Below are 20,210 nucleotides of genomic sequence, written 5' to 3'. Positions count from 1 at the left end.
AAAAAAAAAAAAAAAAAAAGTTATTATAATCCTGATCCTTCTGTTAATGTCTCAGTAGCTTTCAAGATACTAGACATCAAATCAATGATATGTCAGATGCTAAAGTCTCCTAGATCTTACCCTTATCCTCCTTATAAAAACTCATCACTGTCTCCTCTTGGTGAAAATCTTTGACTATATTCATAATTATCCTGTTGATGTTATTTGGTCCATGCATGTTTAACTGTTTCTTTGGCTTTGTCTCCTCAAAGTTATATGACTACCCAAGAAAAAAATGCCTGCTGTCTATCAGGAGCCTTTATTTATTTTATTTTATTTTATTTTATTTTATTTTATTTTATTTTATTTTATCAGGAGCCTTTAGACCAAACCTCTGGAGAGTATCTCTAACTGCCAATAAACACCCATTTCAGCCTAAAGAAGCTAGAGTGGCCATCGCTCATTGTTCCCTCATGGCAGTTTGGGTTACTGCTTAAGAGGGGGGAATGTTGCAAGCAGCTGAGTTAAAAATAGTATAGGCAGTCAGACAGGGCTAGGCCCTCAAGGAGACAAGATTGAAGACAAAATGACTTTGCAACTTTGGGAGAGACAGACATTCCTGCTGTGAGCCAGACCTCATGACAAAAGATCAAACAAATGCATACCTCCCCAAGGATAGACATCAGGGATTGATATTCTAAATAGGTCTCTCACCTTGAGGATGCCTGGAAGAGTCACTAACCCAGTCTCCTACAGGAAAAGCCCTTGTACTGCATCATGACCACTTGCTATGTGACTGGCTTTCCTATTTGGCCCTGAATTTAATCGATTTTACCTGAGCAATTGTGCTTGTAATCTTATTAGTTGACCATAGTTTTGTCCCACCACATGCCCACCTAGTGAGTTTCCAAGTTCTCTAGCTTAGACCCACCTCACCACATGATTTTGTTCTATAAAAATCCCCAGAAAAGACAGCTTGAGGGAACACACTCGGGTCCCCCTTCTGTCCCTCTCTGGGACTGGAACTGTCTTTCCCCCATTAAATATATTCTGCTGTTAACCTCCATTTCTTCCTAAAATTCATTTTTTTTTTTTTTTGGAGTGGAATTACTTGATTTTATTTTACACTAGGTGGTGGGCACAAAGCAATCCTCCTTAATAAAGTTGACAATTAGCTTCACTCTGAACATTTTTAATAATGCACATTTTAAAAAGTATTCATCTTACAAATTGTTCTGCAATTCAAATATACAACAGCTTGGAAAACAACGTTTAGAAAACAAAAGCCAATGTAAAAAGACAGAGTAAAACAACTACAACACTACAGGTTTTTATGGCTCAGATTCTACAGTTTTCTTACTGCATCATCAATGTCAGAAATCTGCTCCTTCAGCTGGCTCCACTGCTCTGGATTTAAAGAAATACCTTTTCTTCCTGGTTTCATTTCACCTCTGGGTCCATTCAATATTCTCTAATATCAATTAGAACTTTCCCTTTAAAGTCCCGAACGCTGACATATCTCATTTTCCCAATCTGAAACATGTTATCATCTCTGCTGCTGCTGCTCTGCTTAGAAGATGACAGAGCCCTTGAAGTCTCACCAGTTTTCTGCTTCTTTACAGGCTTTTCTGGAGCAACTTGCTTTTTCCTCTTTAACTTTTTGTCAACTTCACTGTCAGAATCACTGCCTGAAGAGCTTGAAGAAACAAGTTCCTTTGATTTAGGCATTGCTCCACTGCTGCAGTCGACAGTCTCCTGCTCGCTCGGGACTCCTAAAATTCATTCTGTAGTTTTAGAGAATGCAAACTCTGCCCGGGTATCTTTCAGGTTGAAAGTTTCATTCCCCTATATGAAAAGGATGAATCCACTGGTTGACTCATAATTTGAAGGCATTATCTGGAGGTGACAGGAATTTAAGAGGAGGAGTCTAGTTGAATGGAAGGGATTATGGGGAGCTTCACCTTAGCATCTCTCTCCTCTGCCTCCCTCTCTTCCCTTCTGCCTTCTTGCAGCTCTCCTCTCCTATGCCCTTCTGCCAAGATGCTTCTGACTCACACACAAGCCTAAGAGCAACGGAGCCAGATGATGATGTGCTGAAAACTCTAGAATCTTTTACAAATTGTTTTTGTGTTTGTCTTTGTTTTTGAGTACTGTATTATAGGGACAGATGGTTGACTAACACACTTGTTAATGTGAGGTAGTTAATACCATTTTGCTACCATGAGACAATTTGGTTATGCTTTAGTCTACAGTTCAGATGTATGATGCTTTAAAGAGAACTTTATGTCCTGCTTTTATCTTTCATCTATTTGACTTTCAATCTGGTAGAAATACTGAGAAGTTCCCTGTCACACGTGTAAGTCTGTCTAGTTGAGTTTGTGAAGGCAGGAATCTTATTTTCCAGGTGAGGAAGTTGGGCTGGGGGTCCACATTCTGAGTCTCTACTGCCCTCTCACAGCCTGGAGTTATAGACTGGGGGTCCTGGCCCCTATCTGGTTGCTTCCCACAGACCTGTCTTGGCCTTCCTCCTTGACTGTTGAGGAGGCCACCTGTGGAGCTGATTTCTCAGCACATCTATCAAGTCCCACTGGCTGATGGCCTCTGCTGTGAAAGCGAGGATTAGTGAAGAGAGGCTGACAGATGGTCCTTTTGACTTCTCTTCACCACTATTGGGTGTTTGTCAAGGGGTTTGTTAAAGGACAAAATGTGTGTGTGTGTGTGTGTGTGTGTGTGTGTGTGTAGACACCAATAGTTGGCACCACACTGTGGAGGAAGGAGGGAGCAAGAGAGGAAGTTAAGGCATGGAGAGGGCAGTGGATTGGCTGTGCCCAGCTGAGAGAGTAAATACTATGGGAAAAACTCAAGGTCACTTATACTGGTGTCCACAGGGTAGGAACTGCTGGGATGGCCATCTGTGTGGTGTCACAGCTACCAGGCCTATGAATTTTTGCCAATGAACTCTTCTTAGAATTGATTTCCCCATTCCACCTAGTCACCAAGTTCTTTGGCCAATGAATGCTACTTTCCTGGCTTTCTACTTTCTCTTGGTACCCTGCATTTTTTGCCCTTTCTTGGTGCTTGAGCTCCATCTTGTACTTCCTCTACCAGTGTTTCATCACTGTATATGACATGGCTATGAGTCAGGGGCCTCATTTTAAATAAGAACAATGATTTATCTCCTTCACAGAATTGTTAGGCTTCTCTGAGAGAAACACTGTGTTACATATACAGTTACTAGCTACCCACCTCAGCCATCTTTCCTATTAACACACTTTCCCAGTATCCTGAACATCCAATATACATTTCTAGTCCATAATTTCTTGTACCTTTTAATATCTTGTTATCATTTCTTGGCATTTATGGGCTGTTGGCTGTATTTGATCTACTAAGACTCTGTGTGTGTGTGTGTGTGTGTGTGTGTGTGTGTGTGTGTGTGTGTAATGATTTAGACTCACCTTCCACCTATAGCCTTCTATCTGGAATATACTGATTGAAGTGAAATGGTAACAAGTTAGAAAATACAAGAATATGGATGTGGTAGATTAACTAATGGGCAACTTGAAACACCCAGCTGAACTGAATTAGCATGGTTCAGGGTGTGGAGGGTTCACCTGAGGATTGTTGTCAACAGCATAAGAGAAGTGGGTGGGAAGACATGCCGTTGATTCTCCTGGCGAAGCTTGGCTTTCCTGGAGAAAAAGCCAAGGAAAGGGGACTGGCTTTCCTGATACGAACTCAGCTATTCTCCTTAGCAGAGGAGCCCAGGTCCTCAGTGTTGCTGAGGATGGCTGCAGTTCTTTTCAGAGGAGCTCTCGTACGTACCTTCAACATGGCTCCCCAGCTCTAGTGCAGCTCCCTCAGCCTGCTGGCACAGATCCTTCATCCCACTGACACAGACTTGCTAGCTTCATCTGCTGACCTTTGGGCCTTCCCAATGCAGATCCTTGCCTGAGACATTGCCATGGGCTCTAGGTCTTCAGCAAGACTCATGCAGGACATTGCCATGGAGTCCAGGGACTCAGCTGGATTCTTTGGGTGTCTAGTGTGTGGACAGAGCCCCTGTACTCTTCTTCATTTGACTCTTTGGGTGGATATTATAAAATAATCCTATAAATTATGTGTCCTATATTAAATTAAATCCTTTCCCTTGTAAACCCTGACTACACAGTGAATAAAACCACACACACACACACACACACACACACACACACACACACACATATATATATATATATATTCACACATTCCAATGATGAATGACTGAATTGAAAGAATTTACTGAGCAAATATACTCCTTGCACAATTTTGGGCAGCGGACCTTTCATGTGGTAGACAAACGTGATAATCATTACACTACAGAAGTAGCTTCCAGACTCTTCTGAGACATAAACTTTAAAAGACCTGTCATTATTGCCTAAGTTTTTGAACTCTGCCCCCTAAATCAAAGTCCTTGGGATAGCTCTGATAGAGGAAATATAACTCCCAACCTGCTAGATGTCTGATATGCTAAGTTCATGTTCCCCAAAATCAAAGAACGAATTCTGAGAAACAACAGAGGCTAAGAGTATAAAATATTTATTTATTTTTTTTATTTTTATTTGTTTATTTATTTATTTTGCGTGTGTGTGGCCAGTTCAGCCCACCAGGGGGCTGGGCTGGCTGGCATGTGGTGCTGGGGGATTAAACTGCAGTCCCTGTGCTTTGCTAAGCTTGTTCTTAATAGGTGCTTTAGACCACTGAGCCATCTCACCAGCCCCATAAAATATTTATTGAGAGGGAGAGATACAGCACCTGAGAGGCAGGAAGGGAAAGTGGGTTGCTGAGGATCCCACTGCGCAGGGGAAGTTTTATAGAACACAAGTGCATGGTTACAATGTGGTTAACAGCAAGCAATAAGATTATAAGCATAGTTGCTTAGATAATACTGATCCAATAGGGAAGAAAGTCACATAGCAAATGCGCATGGAAAAGCAAAGAATTTTCCAGGAAAGGATGAGTCGGTGAGTCTTGTTTACTGACTGAGGTGACTGATGTCTATCTAGACTTCAGGTGTTATCTCTTATCTCAGGCCTGGTTATTTGTCTTTATTTGAGGCCTTGTCTCCAACAGAAGTGATTCTATCCACGGTTGTAATGAAGTTTTGTTTCTTGCACTAACTGGAGGGTCCAGCCATACCTGAGTGCTATAACATTTCTGCCTAACTTAGCTGTCTATAATAGTTCCATCCTGGAATATTAGACCTCTGGCCCTACACAATGCTTGTCAAACTGTAGAGTGTGGCCTGCATGTTTGGTGGTATTAGTTACAACCAGCATTTTGTAACTTGTGCTCCACTGACAGTGTTGAGAGGATTTTTTAAAAATCATTCAAAATATTTGAGATTTTTGTTTTTGACAGTACTGGAACTTGAACTCAGGGGCACTCCACCACTGAGGTGTATCTCAGCCCTTTTTATTTTTTGAGGTAGGTGTTATGGGTCACTCTGCATAGGAATCAGATCAGCCAGATAGAAATTTGAATAGAGCCTTTTATTTGCTGAGCTCAGGTCCATCAGCCACGTCTCATGCAGGAGAAGGCTGCTTGGCATCCGAACATAGGTAGCAGGGGGGTATTTATAACATAAATCACATCCAGTTTGGTAAGCGAGTTTGTTATCTAGTACAGAACAACAGAAAACTACATTCACTTGACATAGCTGCAAACTGTTCATAACTAAAGGGTCTTTTGCAGCTTAGTGATAAGTGTATATTTTTACAAGATACATCTTAAGCTGACTGCATTACAGAAGATAGTTAGGGAGCGAGTTTGTCTTAACTTGCTGCCCTGTCAAGAAACAGTTATTCATTGTTCAACAGCCTTGAGCCAAGAGGAAAAATACAATTCTTAGAGTAGATAACAGGAAATGCAAGGTTTTTTAAAAAATAATTTCCCACAGTTAAGGCACAAAATTCTGTTAACCTTTTACAGTAGGATCTGGATAAATTGCTAATTTGCCCAGACTGGACTCAAACTTGCTCTCATCCTGTATCAGTCTCTCCGAGTGCTGAGATCACATGTATGCCACCACCATGTTTTAATATATTTATCAAAATGTAAATTTTAGTAAGTATAAAGTCAATAAATAAAACTATTTCTACATTTGCCTTCAAAAATTAGCTAGATGTGGTGGCACATCCCTGTAAACCCAGCACTAGGAACATTGAGGCAGGAGGATTGCACCAAGGTTGAGAACAGCCTGAGCTACAAAGTGAACTCACAGCCAGCCTGAACTGCATAGTGAAACCCTGTCTCAAAAAAGGTACAGTTCTTCTAATTATGCAAAATTAGTAAATTTGCCTAAGTAGTAAATTTGTATGAAGGTAAAATTGAAACTAATGAATATGAAACTTTAAGTCAGTGTTTAAGTAAACACTAGCTTTTTTAGTCCCATTTGTTCAAGATAAGCCCCTAGTCACACTAACTCTTCAGGAACACATGCTAGGACTATGCTAGCAATTTTGCCTATTTCACAAATTCTGACCTATTCCTACCCAGATTTCCCTCAGAGATACATTCTACTTTGTCTAACTTTGGCCTTTGACATACTTCTGGACCAGAAGGTGATGGTATGCTTTGCCTATCAAGTTTAATAAACTAGTTTATGTGATCTACACACATCTCTTGTGATTTGGGATGTTTACTGGGCAGACTCCAACAACCAGAAATAAAAAATGGGTTGTATTTGTAGGACTAAGAAAGCAGTCAGTATAAACAAATGAATTTCAACTGAAGTTAAGGAAGATTTTCACGGCTAGTAAAATGAGGATACTTGCGTTACAGTGTTTCAAAACAGAGGACATTTTTGGCTGGAATGTCAGGCAACGTCCCACAAAAATGGGACTCCTGGGCTGGTGAGATGGCTCAGTGGTCTAAATCACCTACTTAGAACAAGCTTAGCAAAGAACAGGGACTGCGGTTCAATCCCCCAGCACCACATGCCAGCCAGCCCCGCCCCCTGGTGGGCTGAGCTGGCCACACACACACACACACACACACACACATACACACACAAATAAATATTAAAAAAAAAATGGGACTCCTGATTCAAAAAGAAAATAAACTGAAGATAAGGGTTTTTTCACAATAAGAACATTTTTTAATTCAAGTTTTATTCATTATAATGGCTTTATTTTGGCAGATTCACATATACATATTTGATCATTTTGACTCCATCTCTCCCTATGTCCTGCCCCCTCCCCTAGTTTCACATTTTTGGGAATTTCAATGTGTATAATGCATCTTGCTCACATGTGCCCCCTTGTTATCTGCCCCACATCTCCTTCTCCTGGTTTCCTTCCTCTTATCTAATAATAGTTGCCTTTCTACTTTCTTATCTTCTTTTTAGATTTCACATATGAGGGAGATCATGCAATACTTGTGTGAGTAGCTTATTTTGCTAACATGATGACTCCAGATCCATTCATTTTCTTTCAAATGACAGAATTTCATTATTCTTTATAGCTGAATAATATTCTATTGTGTATACAGATTGTATTTATTTTATGTAGTCACCTCCTGATGGGAATCTGCTTGTTCTAAATCTCAGCTATTATGAATTGTGCCACAATAAACACAGATATGCAGGTATTCCTATTATATGCTGACATTTTTTACTTTATTTTTTTGTGGTTAGCTCAGCCTACTATGGGGGCAGGGCTTGCATGGCATGTGGTGCCAGGACCAAACCTTGGTCCCTGTGCCTTGCCTAAGCAGGCGCTTTAGACTGCTGAACTATCTTGCTGGCCCCCTTTTTTGTTGCTGTTATTTTTGAGGCAAGATCTCACTATATAGTCCAGGCTGGTCGTGAGCTCATTATGTAGCCTAGGCTGGCCTCAAACTCGAGGCAATCCTTCTACCTTATCCTCCCAAGAGCTGAGATTATAGACATGCATCACCATACCTGGCTTAATATGTTGATTTTGATTGCTTCAGGTATATCCCTAGGAGTGGTTAGCTACTTGATCAAATGGTAGCTCTATTTTAAGGAACCTCCAGACTGAATGTAGTACCTGTAGTAATTTACATTCCTACATGTCATGCAGATGGGTTCCCCTCCTCCAAGTCCTGGCCAATATTTTCTATTCTTGATGACAGCTATTCTGAATGAGGTGAAATGAAGTCTCAATGTGGGTTGTTTTTGTTTTGTTTTCTTTTTTGAGATAGTATGTCACTTTGTAATGCTTGCTGGCCTTGAACTTGTGGAGGACCACCTAGATGATACACTTTGAAAGAAGAGCAATTACAACTCTTGCTGCATAGGTCCTGCTTTACCTTGGTCTTAACCATCCAGCAGAAAAGTATGAAGACGAAATTATAAGAAATAAAGCCATGCTGTTAAGTTGAGCTGTGGGGGACTCAGGTCAATAATTTCTGACATTGCCAGGTAAACAGAAGACCCAATGCTATTATGGGCTACTGGACTCTTTTAGAATATTTTGCTGAGTTTACACACCTATAATATTCAATAACGGAACTTAGAAAAAATGGGGTATACAGATGAATGTCCATTTTGTATCTGTGTATTCAAAGTGGTTGGGATAGATATATAGTTACATTCTGTTAATGAATAGAATGATTTGTTCTAATGGAGTTTGTAAATAGGATCACAAGTCCGCATCTTGTACAGCAATTAACCACTAAGAAGAATATATGCAGTGTATTATTTGTTGAAAAATAAATAAATAAATAAAAATAATAATAAACTAAAAAAAAAAAAAGAAAGAAGAGCAATTATATCCATTCTGGCTAACCCTGCCTTATTTCCATATACTGATACTTCCCATCATTCTCAGAGTCATTCATCATCAAGCCACTACCCTCTTCATAAATTAATAAAATACTTTTTTAGCCCCAGGTCAAGGCCTTTGTTTCAGTTAACTATCATCCCAGCTGGACTTAGGACCTCCTTGGTTCCCCATCATCTGTATATATGTATTTTTATTTTTTTAATTTTTTATTCATCATAATGGTCTTTATGGGGGCTGGGGAGATGGCTCAGTGGAGTAAGAGCTTCCCTGGCAAGCACAAGGGCCTGAGTTCAATCCCTGGTTCCACCAAAAAAAAATTGTCTTTATGTCATGCATTGCACTGGGAGTAACAGATTAGAATTAACAATAATTATTAGAATTGCTAGAATTCCAATAATTTATTCCATGAGGTTACAAATATAAATTTCCCAGACCAAGACAAGGACCAGGAAGGCCCTCTATGTTGAACGCACTATGGACCAGGATGGGCCTGAACTAATGGCAATCCACCTGTCTCAACCTTCGGAGTGCATGCCCAGCTTCAGGGTAGCTCTGATTTGCATTTCCTTAATAGCTACAGATATTGAACCTTCTTTCATATATTTATTGGCCAATTTTTCTTCTTTTAAGATGCGTCCAAATAATTTCTTTATTTTTTAAATATCCTTAATGATCAGGCTCTTTGACATTTTTGTTGAGTTTTTTGAGATCTTCATACACTTTTTTGTTTTTTGAGAGAGGGTCTTGCTTTGTAGTTTAGGCTGTCTGTGAACTCACTATGTAGCCCAGACTGGTCTTCAATTTAAGGTGATCCTCCTGTCTCAGGTCCCAATGGCTGGGATTACATGTGTGCACCACCATGCCTGGCTTCATGTAGGATATTCTAGTTCTGTGAAGACTGTCACTGGTATTTTGAAGAAGGTGGCATGAATTTGTAAATTGTTTTTTGGTAACAGCCATTTTGGCAATATAATATACCCTTGCAAAGTTGCAGTTCAGAGTTCTAAAATTTTGCTAAAACCGCAAATATCCTCCACAATTGTTTCTTTGCAAGAATTGCAAGTAGCCAACCTGAGAGCGTTAGTCAGTTCTCCTTGCTGCTGACTGGCTACTGTCCTGTAACCCATTTCTGGCAGAAGCATCCAAATTTTTGCATTGTAATAGGTTTTTGTACCCCATATAGCATCTTTTCAGTATTTTTTTAAGTCCTAAAATCCCCTAAGATGTCCTGCACCTTCTAAAGCTTTATTAATAATTTTATTAAATTAAGTTGCATAACTGTATACTTAGGGTTGAAACTATACAAATAGGCATGTATAACCATTTTTCTGACTACATGGTTTTTCACAATTTGCAGGTGCTGTAGGAATGTAACCCTCTTGAATTTTGGGGGTCCACTGTATTCTGCCAGTCCATAACATGGGAAGTCTTTTCCATCATCTGGTGTCTTCAATTCCTTTTTTCGATGTTCTCAAATTTTCAGTGTAGAGAGCTTTCTTTTCATCTCCTTGGTTAGACTGATCCCCAGGTATCTTTATCTGAAGCTATTGTGAATGGAGAAAACACTTGAAAAAAAATATCAGGCTGCTATAGAGGAAGCACTGAATACTAACATTTTGGAAGGTCACAAATGCCTAGGGATCTCACTACCTGCACCAGCCCCTTTAGTACTTAGAGCCCATATTTGGGCAGTCGTTTGGTTCACAGGAGGTACCTAACAGCTATGTATCAACTGTAGGTGGAGGCCTTTTAGACTGCCAGGAATTTGTCAACCAGTACACATTTCTCACTCTTTCCTCTAGGGCTAGAAAAAGTCCTAGAACTGTAGGATTAAACTAACGTTTTTCTTCTGCCCAGCTACTATAGAAAGTAGCCTGACCAACCTCTTGGTCAGGAGAGCTGTCTTTTCTTTGTAACAAGTGTTTCTATTATTGTACACAGTACTGTGAAGTTAAGAGTCTCTGGCTGTACCGAGCTACCCAGGGAACATCAAAGAAATCACGAGTTGCACCTCAGGAGCAGATTTAAACGCAGAAGCACCTCATGCTTTAAGAAGCAACCGCACTGTACTGTCTAACCCACACTTACTGCCTCCGCCTTGGTCCAAGGCATCCCAGATGGAGGATCTGAAGCCTACAATGCCTCTACTTGAGAAAGGTTGCCGTGTCAACTTTCCAACGGAAGAGCAAGACGTTAGGTGAGGGAAGGCTTTACATTCACGTTCGGATTCAAGAACTTTGCTTTGCTTCAGTCATAACTCACTACCTGATTCCCCCAAACCAGAGAACAGATAAACACAGATGTCTGTGTTTCTATGGGACAAACCCCTCTTCGCAAAACGGGAGAGGGATAGGGGAGGCGGAGAAGCTAGATTAATAGAAGAAAAAAAAAAAAAAAAAAAGCTGTTTCCGCCCGGTTTCGAACCGGGGACCTTTCGCGTGTGAGGCGAACGTGATAACCACTACACTACGGAAACCACCTTGCAGAGCCCTCCCTCTACCCGAGACCTACAGATTTCAAAGACTAACCGCTATGAACGGCCGGAAGTCCATCAGGACCGGGACTTGTGCCTCTGCAGTGGCCGCGGAACTGTGTCCAGTTCCTGTGACAGACTTCTCCGCGCCAGCAGCGTCTGCAGATCTCTCGTAGATCTCTCGGGCGGAGGCTCGCGGGTTGGGAGCGCTCGGTCTGACGTGCGCAGGCCGGCGCCGAGCAGCTTCACAGGAAGCGCAGAGCAGCGTCCACCTGTAGCTTTTCACCCCGCATCTCCTAAGTGCAGAGCCCCGGCATCGCGCAGTGCCCGACACCACTGGAAATTCGCTGCATAAATCATGGTTCTGTAATTCCTCCCCACTTAAAAATTAAATAAGATACTGAAGTAAACCCCAAGTACTATTTCTATCGCACAAAAAATCAACTGGCAGAGACGTTCTCGGGGAACAGAGCAGCATCTTTACTGTGGTCCTCGGACCAGAAGCATAAATGGTGAACAACTCAAATGGTGTTTTTTGAATGAGTAAATGACACTAAGAGAGTTTTTTTTTTCTTTAAAAAAAAGACATCAGCGTACGGAGATCCCTTTCCTATCCCTCTTGCTCTCGCCGTACGCTAAGCAACGCTTTCACTGCTTTTACACTCTCACAAAACATTGGAAAATGATGACTAAGCAAGCACAGGGATATAAAGATATCAAATACATTTTACGTTCCCTCCCCTTTTTAAAATCAACAACTTGTTCATTTAACACCTTCGGAAGAGGATTCTCTTTTTTACAGCTAAGGCGCGTTCCTCTCATTCATCCTCAACCCGCCCTGACCAGAGGTTTATTAAACCGGCGACACTGGAAGTTTCTCACAGCAGTGCGGAAGCGCCAACTACCGCACGGCTCGGGGGCGGGCTCATCGCTGGCCCCGCCCACCCCGCCCCGCCCCGGGGTCCGCCCGACTCCGAAACGAGGAAGTCCTCGGCCTAGAAGGGCCGGAAGTGCCTCGAGGTGCGCACTGGTAGCCTCCCCTCCACATCCGGTGCGCCAGCCCTGGGGAGTCCCTGGGGCAGTCGTCAGTTCTCGGTTGGTGTCATGGCGCCTGGCCGGTGCGGTCATAACCCCGACAGCTGCCAGCTGCCAAACGGGACCACCGACCCCCATAGTTTTGGAACAGTGGCGGAGGATGGGCAGGGGCGGCTCCATTCTGCCCTCGTGCCCTGCTATTTCGCGTTACGGAGACGTGGGCCTCCAGCGTCCTAGCCTTCCCATCAGCTCCCGAATGTCAGCTAGAGCGTCTCCTCGCCGTTTCCTGTCACCCTGGGGCCCTGGGGAGGGGAAGAAGGGCGTAGCGGGACCGCAGAGGGAACTCGCGAGCTTAGGCGGCGCGCAGACGCCGGAAGTGTTGGGAGGGAGGCCGGAAGGCAGGGGGCGGGGCCAGGAAGTGAGGAGGGGCGGGGGCTTATGAGGAGGCCGGGGGAGCGTTGGGGTAAATTTGCACTCAGGACTTGTCCGTGGGGGCTCAGCTCTGTCCCCTCCCCTCGTAGAGACACGGTTGTCGTCTGGGGGCTGGGACCTCTGTGGAGGGGGCGGGTTGTTGGAAGTTTCCTGGCTACGCTCGAGACAGTGTGCAGAGGCAGGGCTGGGGGTGGGGCCGGGTCTCCAGGGCGTCTGAGAGGGAAGACCCCCCCTCCCCCCGCATCCCCCACCGCACATCTACACTGGCTGACTGGACACTAAGATGGCTGCCGTTGCCATGACACCCAACCCTGTGCAGACCCTTCAGGAGGAGGCGGTGTGCGCCATCTGCCTCGATTACTTCACGGACCCGGTGTCCATCGGCTGCGGGCACAACTTCTGCCGAGTGTGTGTAACCCAGTTGTGGGGCGGGGAGGATGAGGAGGACAGGGATGAGTTGGTGCGGGAGGAGGAAGAGGAGGAAGAGGAGGACGGAGAGGAGGAGGAAGTGGAGGCAGTGGGAGCCAGCGGGGGCTGGGACACTCCTATGAGGGAGGAAGATTTTGAGGGCGACATGGAGGAGGAGGTGGAGGAGGAAGAGGAGGGTGTATTTTGGACCAGTGGCATGGGTGGGTCCAGCTGGGACAACATGGACTACATGTGGGAGGAGGACGAAGAGGAAGAACTGGATTACTATTTGGGGGACATGGAGGACTTGAGGGGGGAGGATGAAGAGGACGAGGAAGAGGTGCTGGAGGAGGACGAGGAAGAGGAGCTAGACCCCGTCACCCCGCTGTCCCCACCTCCAGCCCCCCGGAGGTGCTTCACCTGTCCCCAGTGCCGAAAGAGCTTTCCTCGGCGGAGCTTCCGCCCCAACCTGCAGCTGGCCAACATGGTCCAGGTGATTCGGCAGATGCACCCAATTGCTGGTCGAGGGAGCCGTGTGCACGAGCAGGGTATCTGCCCTAAGCACCAAGAAGCCCTGAAGTTGTTCTGCGAGGTGGATGAAGAGGCCATCTGTGTGGTGTGCCGAGAATCCAGGAGCCACAAACAGCACAGTGTGGTGCCACTGGAAGAGGTGGTGCAGGAGTACAAGGTGAGAGGAGCGAAGAGAGCAGACAGGAGTTCAGTGGGGTGGAGAGAAGTTAAGGGAACGAGACCTCTGTTCCCCTCAAAGAACTTCATGTACTGGTGAGCTGATCTGTCTGAGCACTTAATGGCACCAAGGTAGGTTGGAGTGAGGAGGACCCTGTTCACAGAGAAGATGACAGGAAACAAGAAGGTAGGGCAGTGCCGGGTCCCTAGGCTTTCGTTTTGGGAAGAGGCCACTGCCACACTTTCGCTATTGCTGAGAGTTGGAGTGCAAGTGACAGCTCCTTAAGACTTTACTACCAGTTTGATTTTTTTCTGGGTCAGTATTAAGTCCTTGACTGGCGTTCTTCAAGATGAAAAGAAATGGGGGCCTCAACAAAAAGACTCTGAAATAAGAGCATAGAAATGAGTAGTGTTAGACCCAAGTGCTCTGCACTTGCACCAACCCCATGATAGAGCTTGTTCACCCATGACTTTGGTTGGTACTGGACTGGTCAGATATACTGACCAGAAAAGAGGAAAAGAAGCTTTTTATTTATTTATTTATTTTTTTTTTTTTTTACTATTTAAATTTTTGAGACAGGATCTCTGTGTAGTTCAGGCTGGTCTTCATCTCTAACCTTGACTGGCTTCAAAGTGGAGGTGATTCTTCTGCCTCAACCTCCCAAGTAGTGGCAATTAGAGGTGTTCGCCACACCTGGCTTCTTGAGAGAGGCTCTTTATTAAAAAAAATTTAATTTTTCTTTTTGAGACAGGGTCTCGTTATGCAGTTTGGTTTGGCCTTATGCTCACTTTTTTTTGTAGCCCCAAAGCTGGTCTCGAACTCGCAAAAATCTTCCTCACTGAACCTTCTGAGTGCTGGGATGACAGGCATGCACCATCATGCCAGGTTCCTTGAGAGAGGCTTTGAAGGCAGTGACTCTACCTCACTTTCAAATCTTGGTGATGTTGCTGAGTGTCTCTGAACTTTTAATGTTCCTAGGATTAACAGTTAATGCAGTATTTACTGGCTGCTTAATGTACAGTGCACTTTTCATGGGTTATCATAGAAAAGTCAACCGTCCTGGAAGTTTAATGTTTTCTTTTCCCACTTTACATATTGGGAAACAGAGAAATTTAAGTACTGTTGACAGGGTCACATGCAACACTCGTGATGGACTTGGTTATGACTATTCTTCCCCCCGGGATATACTGTTTATAATGACACCATAATCTTTTTGTTTGCTTTTACTTTGAGTTTTCTGAGATGTGACCTTTTTTGGAGTCTACTTCTAGTTTAGTTAATGTCTTGCTTCCTACTTTGATTCAAACTCTTTGAAAGTAAATAAAAGAGATTTGTTTATTGGTCACTCAGCACAAATAGCACTGCTTTCCAGTGACCTGAGTGGGCTTTGAAGCAGTAGGACCGGAAGAAAGATAAGGTAGTCTCTGTTTAGTTTACACAGAGCTCTTTTATTTTGACTGGTGTTTTTACCTCTAAAAGACATTCTGATGCTTTCATTCACTTAATTTTAAGGACTATTATTATCACCATAATTTTATTTTTTTTTTTGGCATAACTGGGGATTGAACTCAAGCCCTTGCACTTGCCAGGCAAGCGCTTATTCTACTGAGCCATCTCCCCAGCCCCTACCACCACTTCTTTTTTTTTTTTTGAACCAGGGATTGAACTCAAGTCCTTATGCTTGCCAGGGAAGCGCTTATTCCACTGAGCCATCTCCCCAGCCCCTCATAATTTTTTTTAATAGGGTCTTGCTAGGTAGCTCAGGCTGGCCTTGAACTCTTCCTGCCCCAACCTCAAGAGTTCTGGGATTGCAGGCATTTGCCACCACAGCCAGCGTCATTACAGTTTTAGAGTAATGTGTGTGAGATTTCTTAGCTCTGAGTGGTAAGAGAAACTGTCATCACTTCATCACACTGCACACAGTGCTTGTCAAGCGTGGTTGATTATGAGAGTTACTAAGAGAAATTGTCAAAGTACAGTTACCTCTACACTAGGGATTCTGAATCAGTGAAGAGAAATGTGTTTAGAAAGTCCAGCCTAATTGAGTGTGATGATGTGCATTTGTAGTCCTGGCACTCTGGGAGGCTAAGGCAAGAGGTTGGCCAGGTTTGAGCCCAGCAAAGCCAACAGGGAGTCTTCATGCGACCCTGCCTTTAAAAAAAAAACCCAAAAAACAAAAAACTTAGGATGTAGCTCAGGGTAAAGGCCCTGGGTTCAATCATGGAAATTACTGCATTAACACAGCCTGCCTGATACCCTCTACTTCAGCAGGCTGTCAGGAATTTTTGTCCTTTTTGTATTCCCTCAGCTCCTAACTACTTGTACATTGTACAATGTATGATGTGTTTGTTAACTAGAATGCAGGGCAGACTATTCATGGATGGTCCTGACTTTCCTGTTCATCTGTACACTATAGTACTTCCAAAGAGCTTCTGAAACTGGATTTTAATTTGTATTATCCACATCTGTTGAATGCCTGATTCCTGAAAACCTTATCCTAAAGTTGATGAGGAATCAAAGAAGTCATAGTCCCTTTCTTGGGCTCTTCAGTTTGAAGCCAGATTAACAGTTAATCGGACATAAACTGATTAGCAAATGTAAATGTGTAATACACTATGTTATATAAATATAACTTGAGTGAGTCCCTTTCAGATTTATAGGCTATTTTATAGTTAGGTGATTCTTCTTGTGCCTTAGCATCAACTTGGCACAGTGTTCTGTAGAAATATTTTCTTATTGAATGGATAATAAATTGTACATAAACAATTCTCTAAAAAGTTAAGTGTCTTTGAAAATTTCTCTTAAATAGCACTCGGAAATTGATTTCTGTTTAGGAATATTTGTCAGGGATTTAAGAATATTAAATGGTAAATTTAAGAATTGCAAATTCTGAATTAGTGGATTATAAATTATTGACTACTATGAAGAAACAATATCAAGAGACAAAATTATATTATTGTAATACAGTAATTTTATTGTAAGTTTTTGTAGCCAGTTGTGCAACAACTGCCTTTTGTACTTTGGTTCTGTAACTTCTTTAGTTCAAGGTTAGTTCAGGATGTCCCTGGCAGCTTCCTACTTAGGTAGCAAATGTTAAATAATATTTACTGATTTTTTTTGCCTGACACTGTGGTAAGTATACCATCCATGAGGTTGCCATTTTAAGCTGAGGAAACTGGAAGCATGGCTTATTTCAAATCACTAAGCTGTATTCCTGACCTGATGGGAGTCTAGACTTGAGTTCTATCCTGATATTTTCCCCCAAGGAAGACACTAACAAGACAGTAGTAGACAGAAAAAAGAAATAGGTGGGGCTTATTTCATATATCTTAGTCTCTCTAGTAGGTCTGTTTGTTTGAGCTAGGGTTTCACTATGTAGTTCAGGATGGCCTTGAACTTACTTTGTAACTCAGGCTGGCCTTGAACTCTCAGTGATCCTCTTGCCTCAGTCTTCTGAGTGCTAGAATTACAAACATGGATATGCCTTGTTCTAACAGGCTCTTAAAGAAAAAAACTTAGCTACAGATTGTTGGAATACAAAGATCCATGTGCCCAATTGCTGTAAAAATTATAAATTTGAAAGAAAGCTGTGCATGGTAGCACATGCCTATAATCCTGCACTCTGAGAGACTGAGGCAGTAGGATTGCAAACTGAAGCCTACCCCGAGCAATTTAGTGACTAAGTGAGAGCCTGTCTCAAAAGGGCTGGGGACATAGCTCTGTGTGAAGGCACTGGGTCCATTAACCAGTACCAAAAAAAGGCAGGGGAGAGAAGAGTTTTGTTTTTATTTTCCATTTAGTAATTAAGCAGAAGAAAAAGCAGACAGAAATCTAAGTATTAGATGGAGGCAGGGACCCAGAAGTGCCCTGGGAGAAATATTTTTTAAAATTAGTAGTGCCATGGGAAGTAGTGTGAAAATTTTATTCCAGTTTCTTTGAGATCACAGAAGAACTTGGGGACAGGGGCAATCAAGCCTATGTCATGGAGATGGCTTTTAATGGAATACTGCGCTGGATGAAACTATACTTAAGAAACAATAGGTTGTTGCAGAGTGTGCTTGCTTGTAATTCCATCACTTAGGAGGAGGATGAGGCAGGAGTGCCACAAGTTCAAGGCCAGCTTAAACTATGTGGTGAAACCTTGTCTCAAAAAAAAAAAAAAAGCAAAATACTATTTTCATGATAAGTTAAAAAGGGATGGTGGAGGAGGTAGGGCCAAAAATGTAGGGTGAATAATTTGGAAATGATAGAGAACCACTGAAAGATTTTTAGCTTGGGCCCAAGATCCTGAGAAAAAAATTTTAAAGAAGAGCAACAAGAACTTTGTGTGGTAAGAAGCTTAATCCATGTTCATCTCAACTATTGATTGTGGAGCTCTGTAGCCCCAAGGATCTCATCTTTAGAGAGTGCACACAGTACTTATGTATGTGAGAATAGGGGAGGTTGGATTGGAAGCTTTTTTGTCATCTGAGAGAACAGGGAGGAAAGGCTTGACACCTATCCTGAGTTATCTAGCTTTGAGACCCAAGGCACTCTAGGGAGAATTGGAGAGATAGGCTTTGAAGGACAGGGTCCTCTCCTGGCTTGCACCTCTAACCTTCCCTTTCCTATTCCCTCAGGCCAAACTGCAGGGGCATCTTGAACCACTTAGGAAGCACCTGGAGGCTGTGCAGAAGATGAAGGCCAAGGAGGAGAGGCGAGTGACAGAGCTAAAGGTGGGTGAATGTACTGCATCAGGCTAACTGATTTTCTGGTCAGGGCAAAGAAAATGAGGCTGCCCATCACAAGTGGTGACTAGATTCTCAGGAAGGGACAAGGCCTGGAAGAAGGGTAGATGCTTTTCCAAGGATCTGAGGAAATGAGGAGCCTTTAAGGTTTAGGAAGCATGTTACTCGCTAGGTTCCACAGTAGTGAAGAAGCCTGGCTTGACAATGCTAGGAGCCTGGCCCAAGGCTTTCTATCCAGACACCTAACCCATGACAGTGGGAAAGAAAGGGTTAAACCTATCAGAGAAGCCCCAGGTCACAGGATAGATACAGGCAGGTTGGCTGAGCAACTGTGAGCATGAGATGTGGTCCTGGGAGGCTTTTGATGTCCCAAAAGCGGCCCAAGGTGTGTAGGGGAAGGGAGGAATTAGTTAATACTGGCATGGTAGGACCTACTATTTCATTGGTTAGTGTTTCTCAGCCCTTTTCCATTGTTGCTCAACCCTCCCCATGGCATCTTTTAAAACATTTTCTTATTAATTCCCATCACCTCCTGCATGCTTTGGTAAGACCAGCAGCCCTGCTGGAATAGACTGGCATTATGAGCTACAGACTAAGCCAGGAACATTTGTTTCTGCCCCTTCTTTTCCAGCACCTGCCTCTGTGGTCAGAATCTAAAATTGCTACCCATACTCTGGTTTCTCTTCAGATTATATAAATCTTTTATCTTTTTAAAAATTGCCACTTCGGGCTGGGGAGATGGCTCAGTGGAATAAGTGCTTCCCTGGCAAGCGCAAGGGCCTGAGTTCAATCCCTGGTTCTGCCAATAATAATAATAATAATAAATTTTAAAAAATAAAAATTGCCACTTGTCATTGCCATCTGCCCATCTGAGTCTGGAATTTGGGGAGTGGTCCTGCCACTGACCAATGGCCCAAACTGATACTTTTGAGCTCTCTGGAATGCAGAGATGTGCCAAGATCAGAATATCATTAAATCAGAATGACACTGACGTGATAGCTGTTTCCCTCACCCAGTTGACCTACAAGATCTCCTTCGTACTCTGCCTACTCTTTGTCTGGATAGTAATAGATGAAAAATGTGCCCACTTCTAAAGTTGCTCCAGGCAAACTGGGTTGTGCTAGCCAGAGTTTTCTGTATGCAACAGAGTTGGTCCTTTGTATCCATGGGATACACATCTATGCATTCACCCAAGTTTGGATTGAAAGTATTTAGAAAAACAACTGGATCTGTACTGAACACGTACAGACTGTTTTCCTTGTCATAATTCCCTAAACAATACAGAACAGCTATTTGTATAGCATTTACATTGTCTTTGATATTAAAAGTAATATAGATATGTTTCAAATATATAGGAAGATGTGTAGGTTATGTGCAAATATGCCACTTTATATAAGGGACTTGAGCATCTGTCAGTTTTGTTATTCTGGAACCAAACCCTCCTGACTAGCTAATGACCCTGCACCCACCCTTGATTTTTGTCTCTAGGCCAACAAAATGTAAAATACTATCTGACCTTTAGAGGAAGAGGTCTGGTTCTTCGGCCAGGGAGACAGTTCAAAGCCCAGAGTTTGATTCCTAGTACCAACAACAAACAAAAAAGAGTTCTGATTCCTGATCCAGAGGGCTTGAGTGACTGTGTGTGTGTGTGTGTGTGTGTGTGTGTGTGTGTGTGTGTGTGT

General features: G+C 43.0%; 1 protein-coding gene, 1 non-coding gene and 1 pseudogene across 6 annotated transcripts in view; 1 reads left to right on the top strand and 2 right to left on the bottom strand.

The window, feature by feature from the left end:
* Positions 1-1,084: 1,084 nt before the first annotated feature.
* LOC111812759 lies at positions 1,085-1,707 on the bottom strand (annotated as a pseudogene). Its single transcript, XR_002818170.1, has one exon. The product of XR_002818170.1 is annotated as an activated RNA polymerase II transcriptional coactivator p15 pseudogene (transcript).
* A 9,461-nt stretch (positions 1,708-11,168) lies between these two features.
* Positions 11,169-11,241, bottom strand: Trnav-cac. The gene has a single exon. It is a non-coding gene; the product is annotated as a tRNA-Val (tRNA).
* Positions 11,242-12,260: 1,019 nt separating this feature from the next.
* Positions 12,261-20,210, top strand: part of Trim41 (tripartite motif containing 41) — an 11,860-nt gene continuing 3,910 nt past the window's right edge. For 2 of the 4 annotated variants that reach the window (XM_023701820.1, XM_023701821.1), the window contains exons 1-2: positions 12,717-13,801; positions 18,421-18,516. In XM_023701820.1, coding sequence (XP_023557588.1) covers positions 12,989-13,801; positions 18,421-18,516 — 909 coding nt within the window. In that variant the 5' untranslated portion in view covers positions 12,717-12,988. Of the gene's footprint in view, positions 13,802-18,420; positions 18,517-20,210 lie in introns of all 4 variants that reach the window. The other 2 variants (XR_002818169.1, XM_004641770.2) reach the window with 2 other exon arrangements.

This window comes from Octodon degus, unplaced genomic scaffold, assembly GCF_000260255.1.
Source record: "Octodon degus isolate 3935 unplaced genomic scaffold, OctDeg1.0 scaffold00141, whole genome shotgun sequence".
In the NCBI taxonomy this organism is placed as follows: domain Eukaryota; kingdom Metazoa; phylum Chordata; class Mammalia; order Rodentia; family Octodontidae; genus Octodon; species Octodon degus.
The sequence above is the reverse complement of the archived record's forward strand: the minus strand, read 5'-3'. Positions and strand labels throughout refer to the sequence as shown.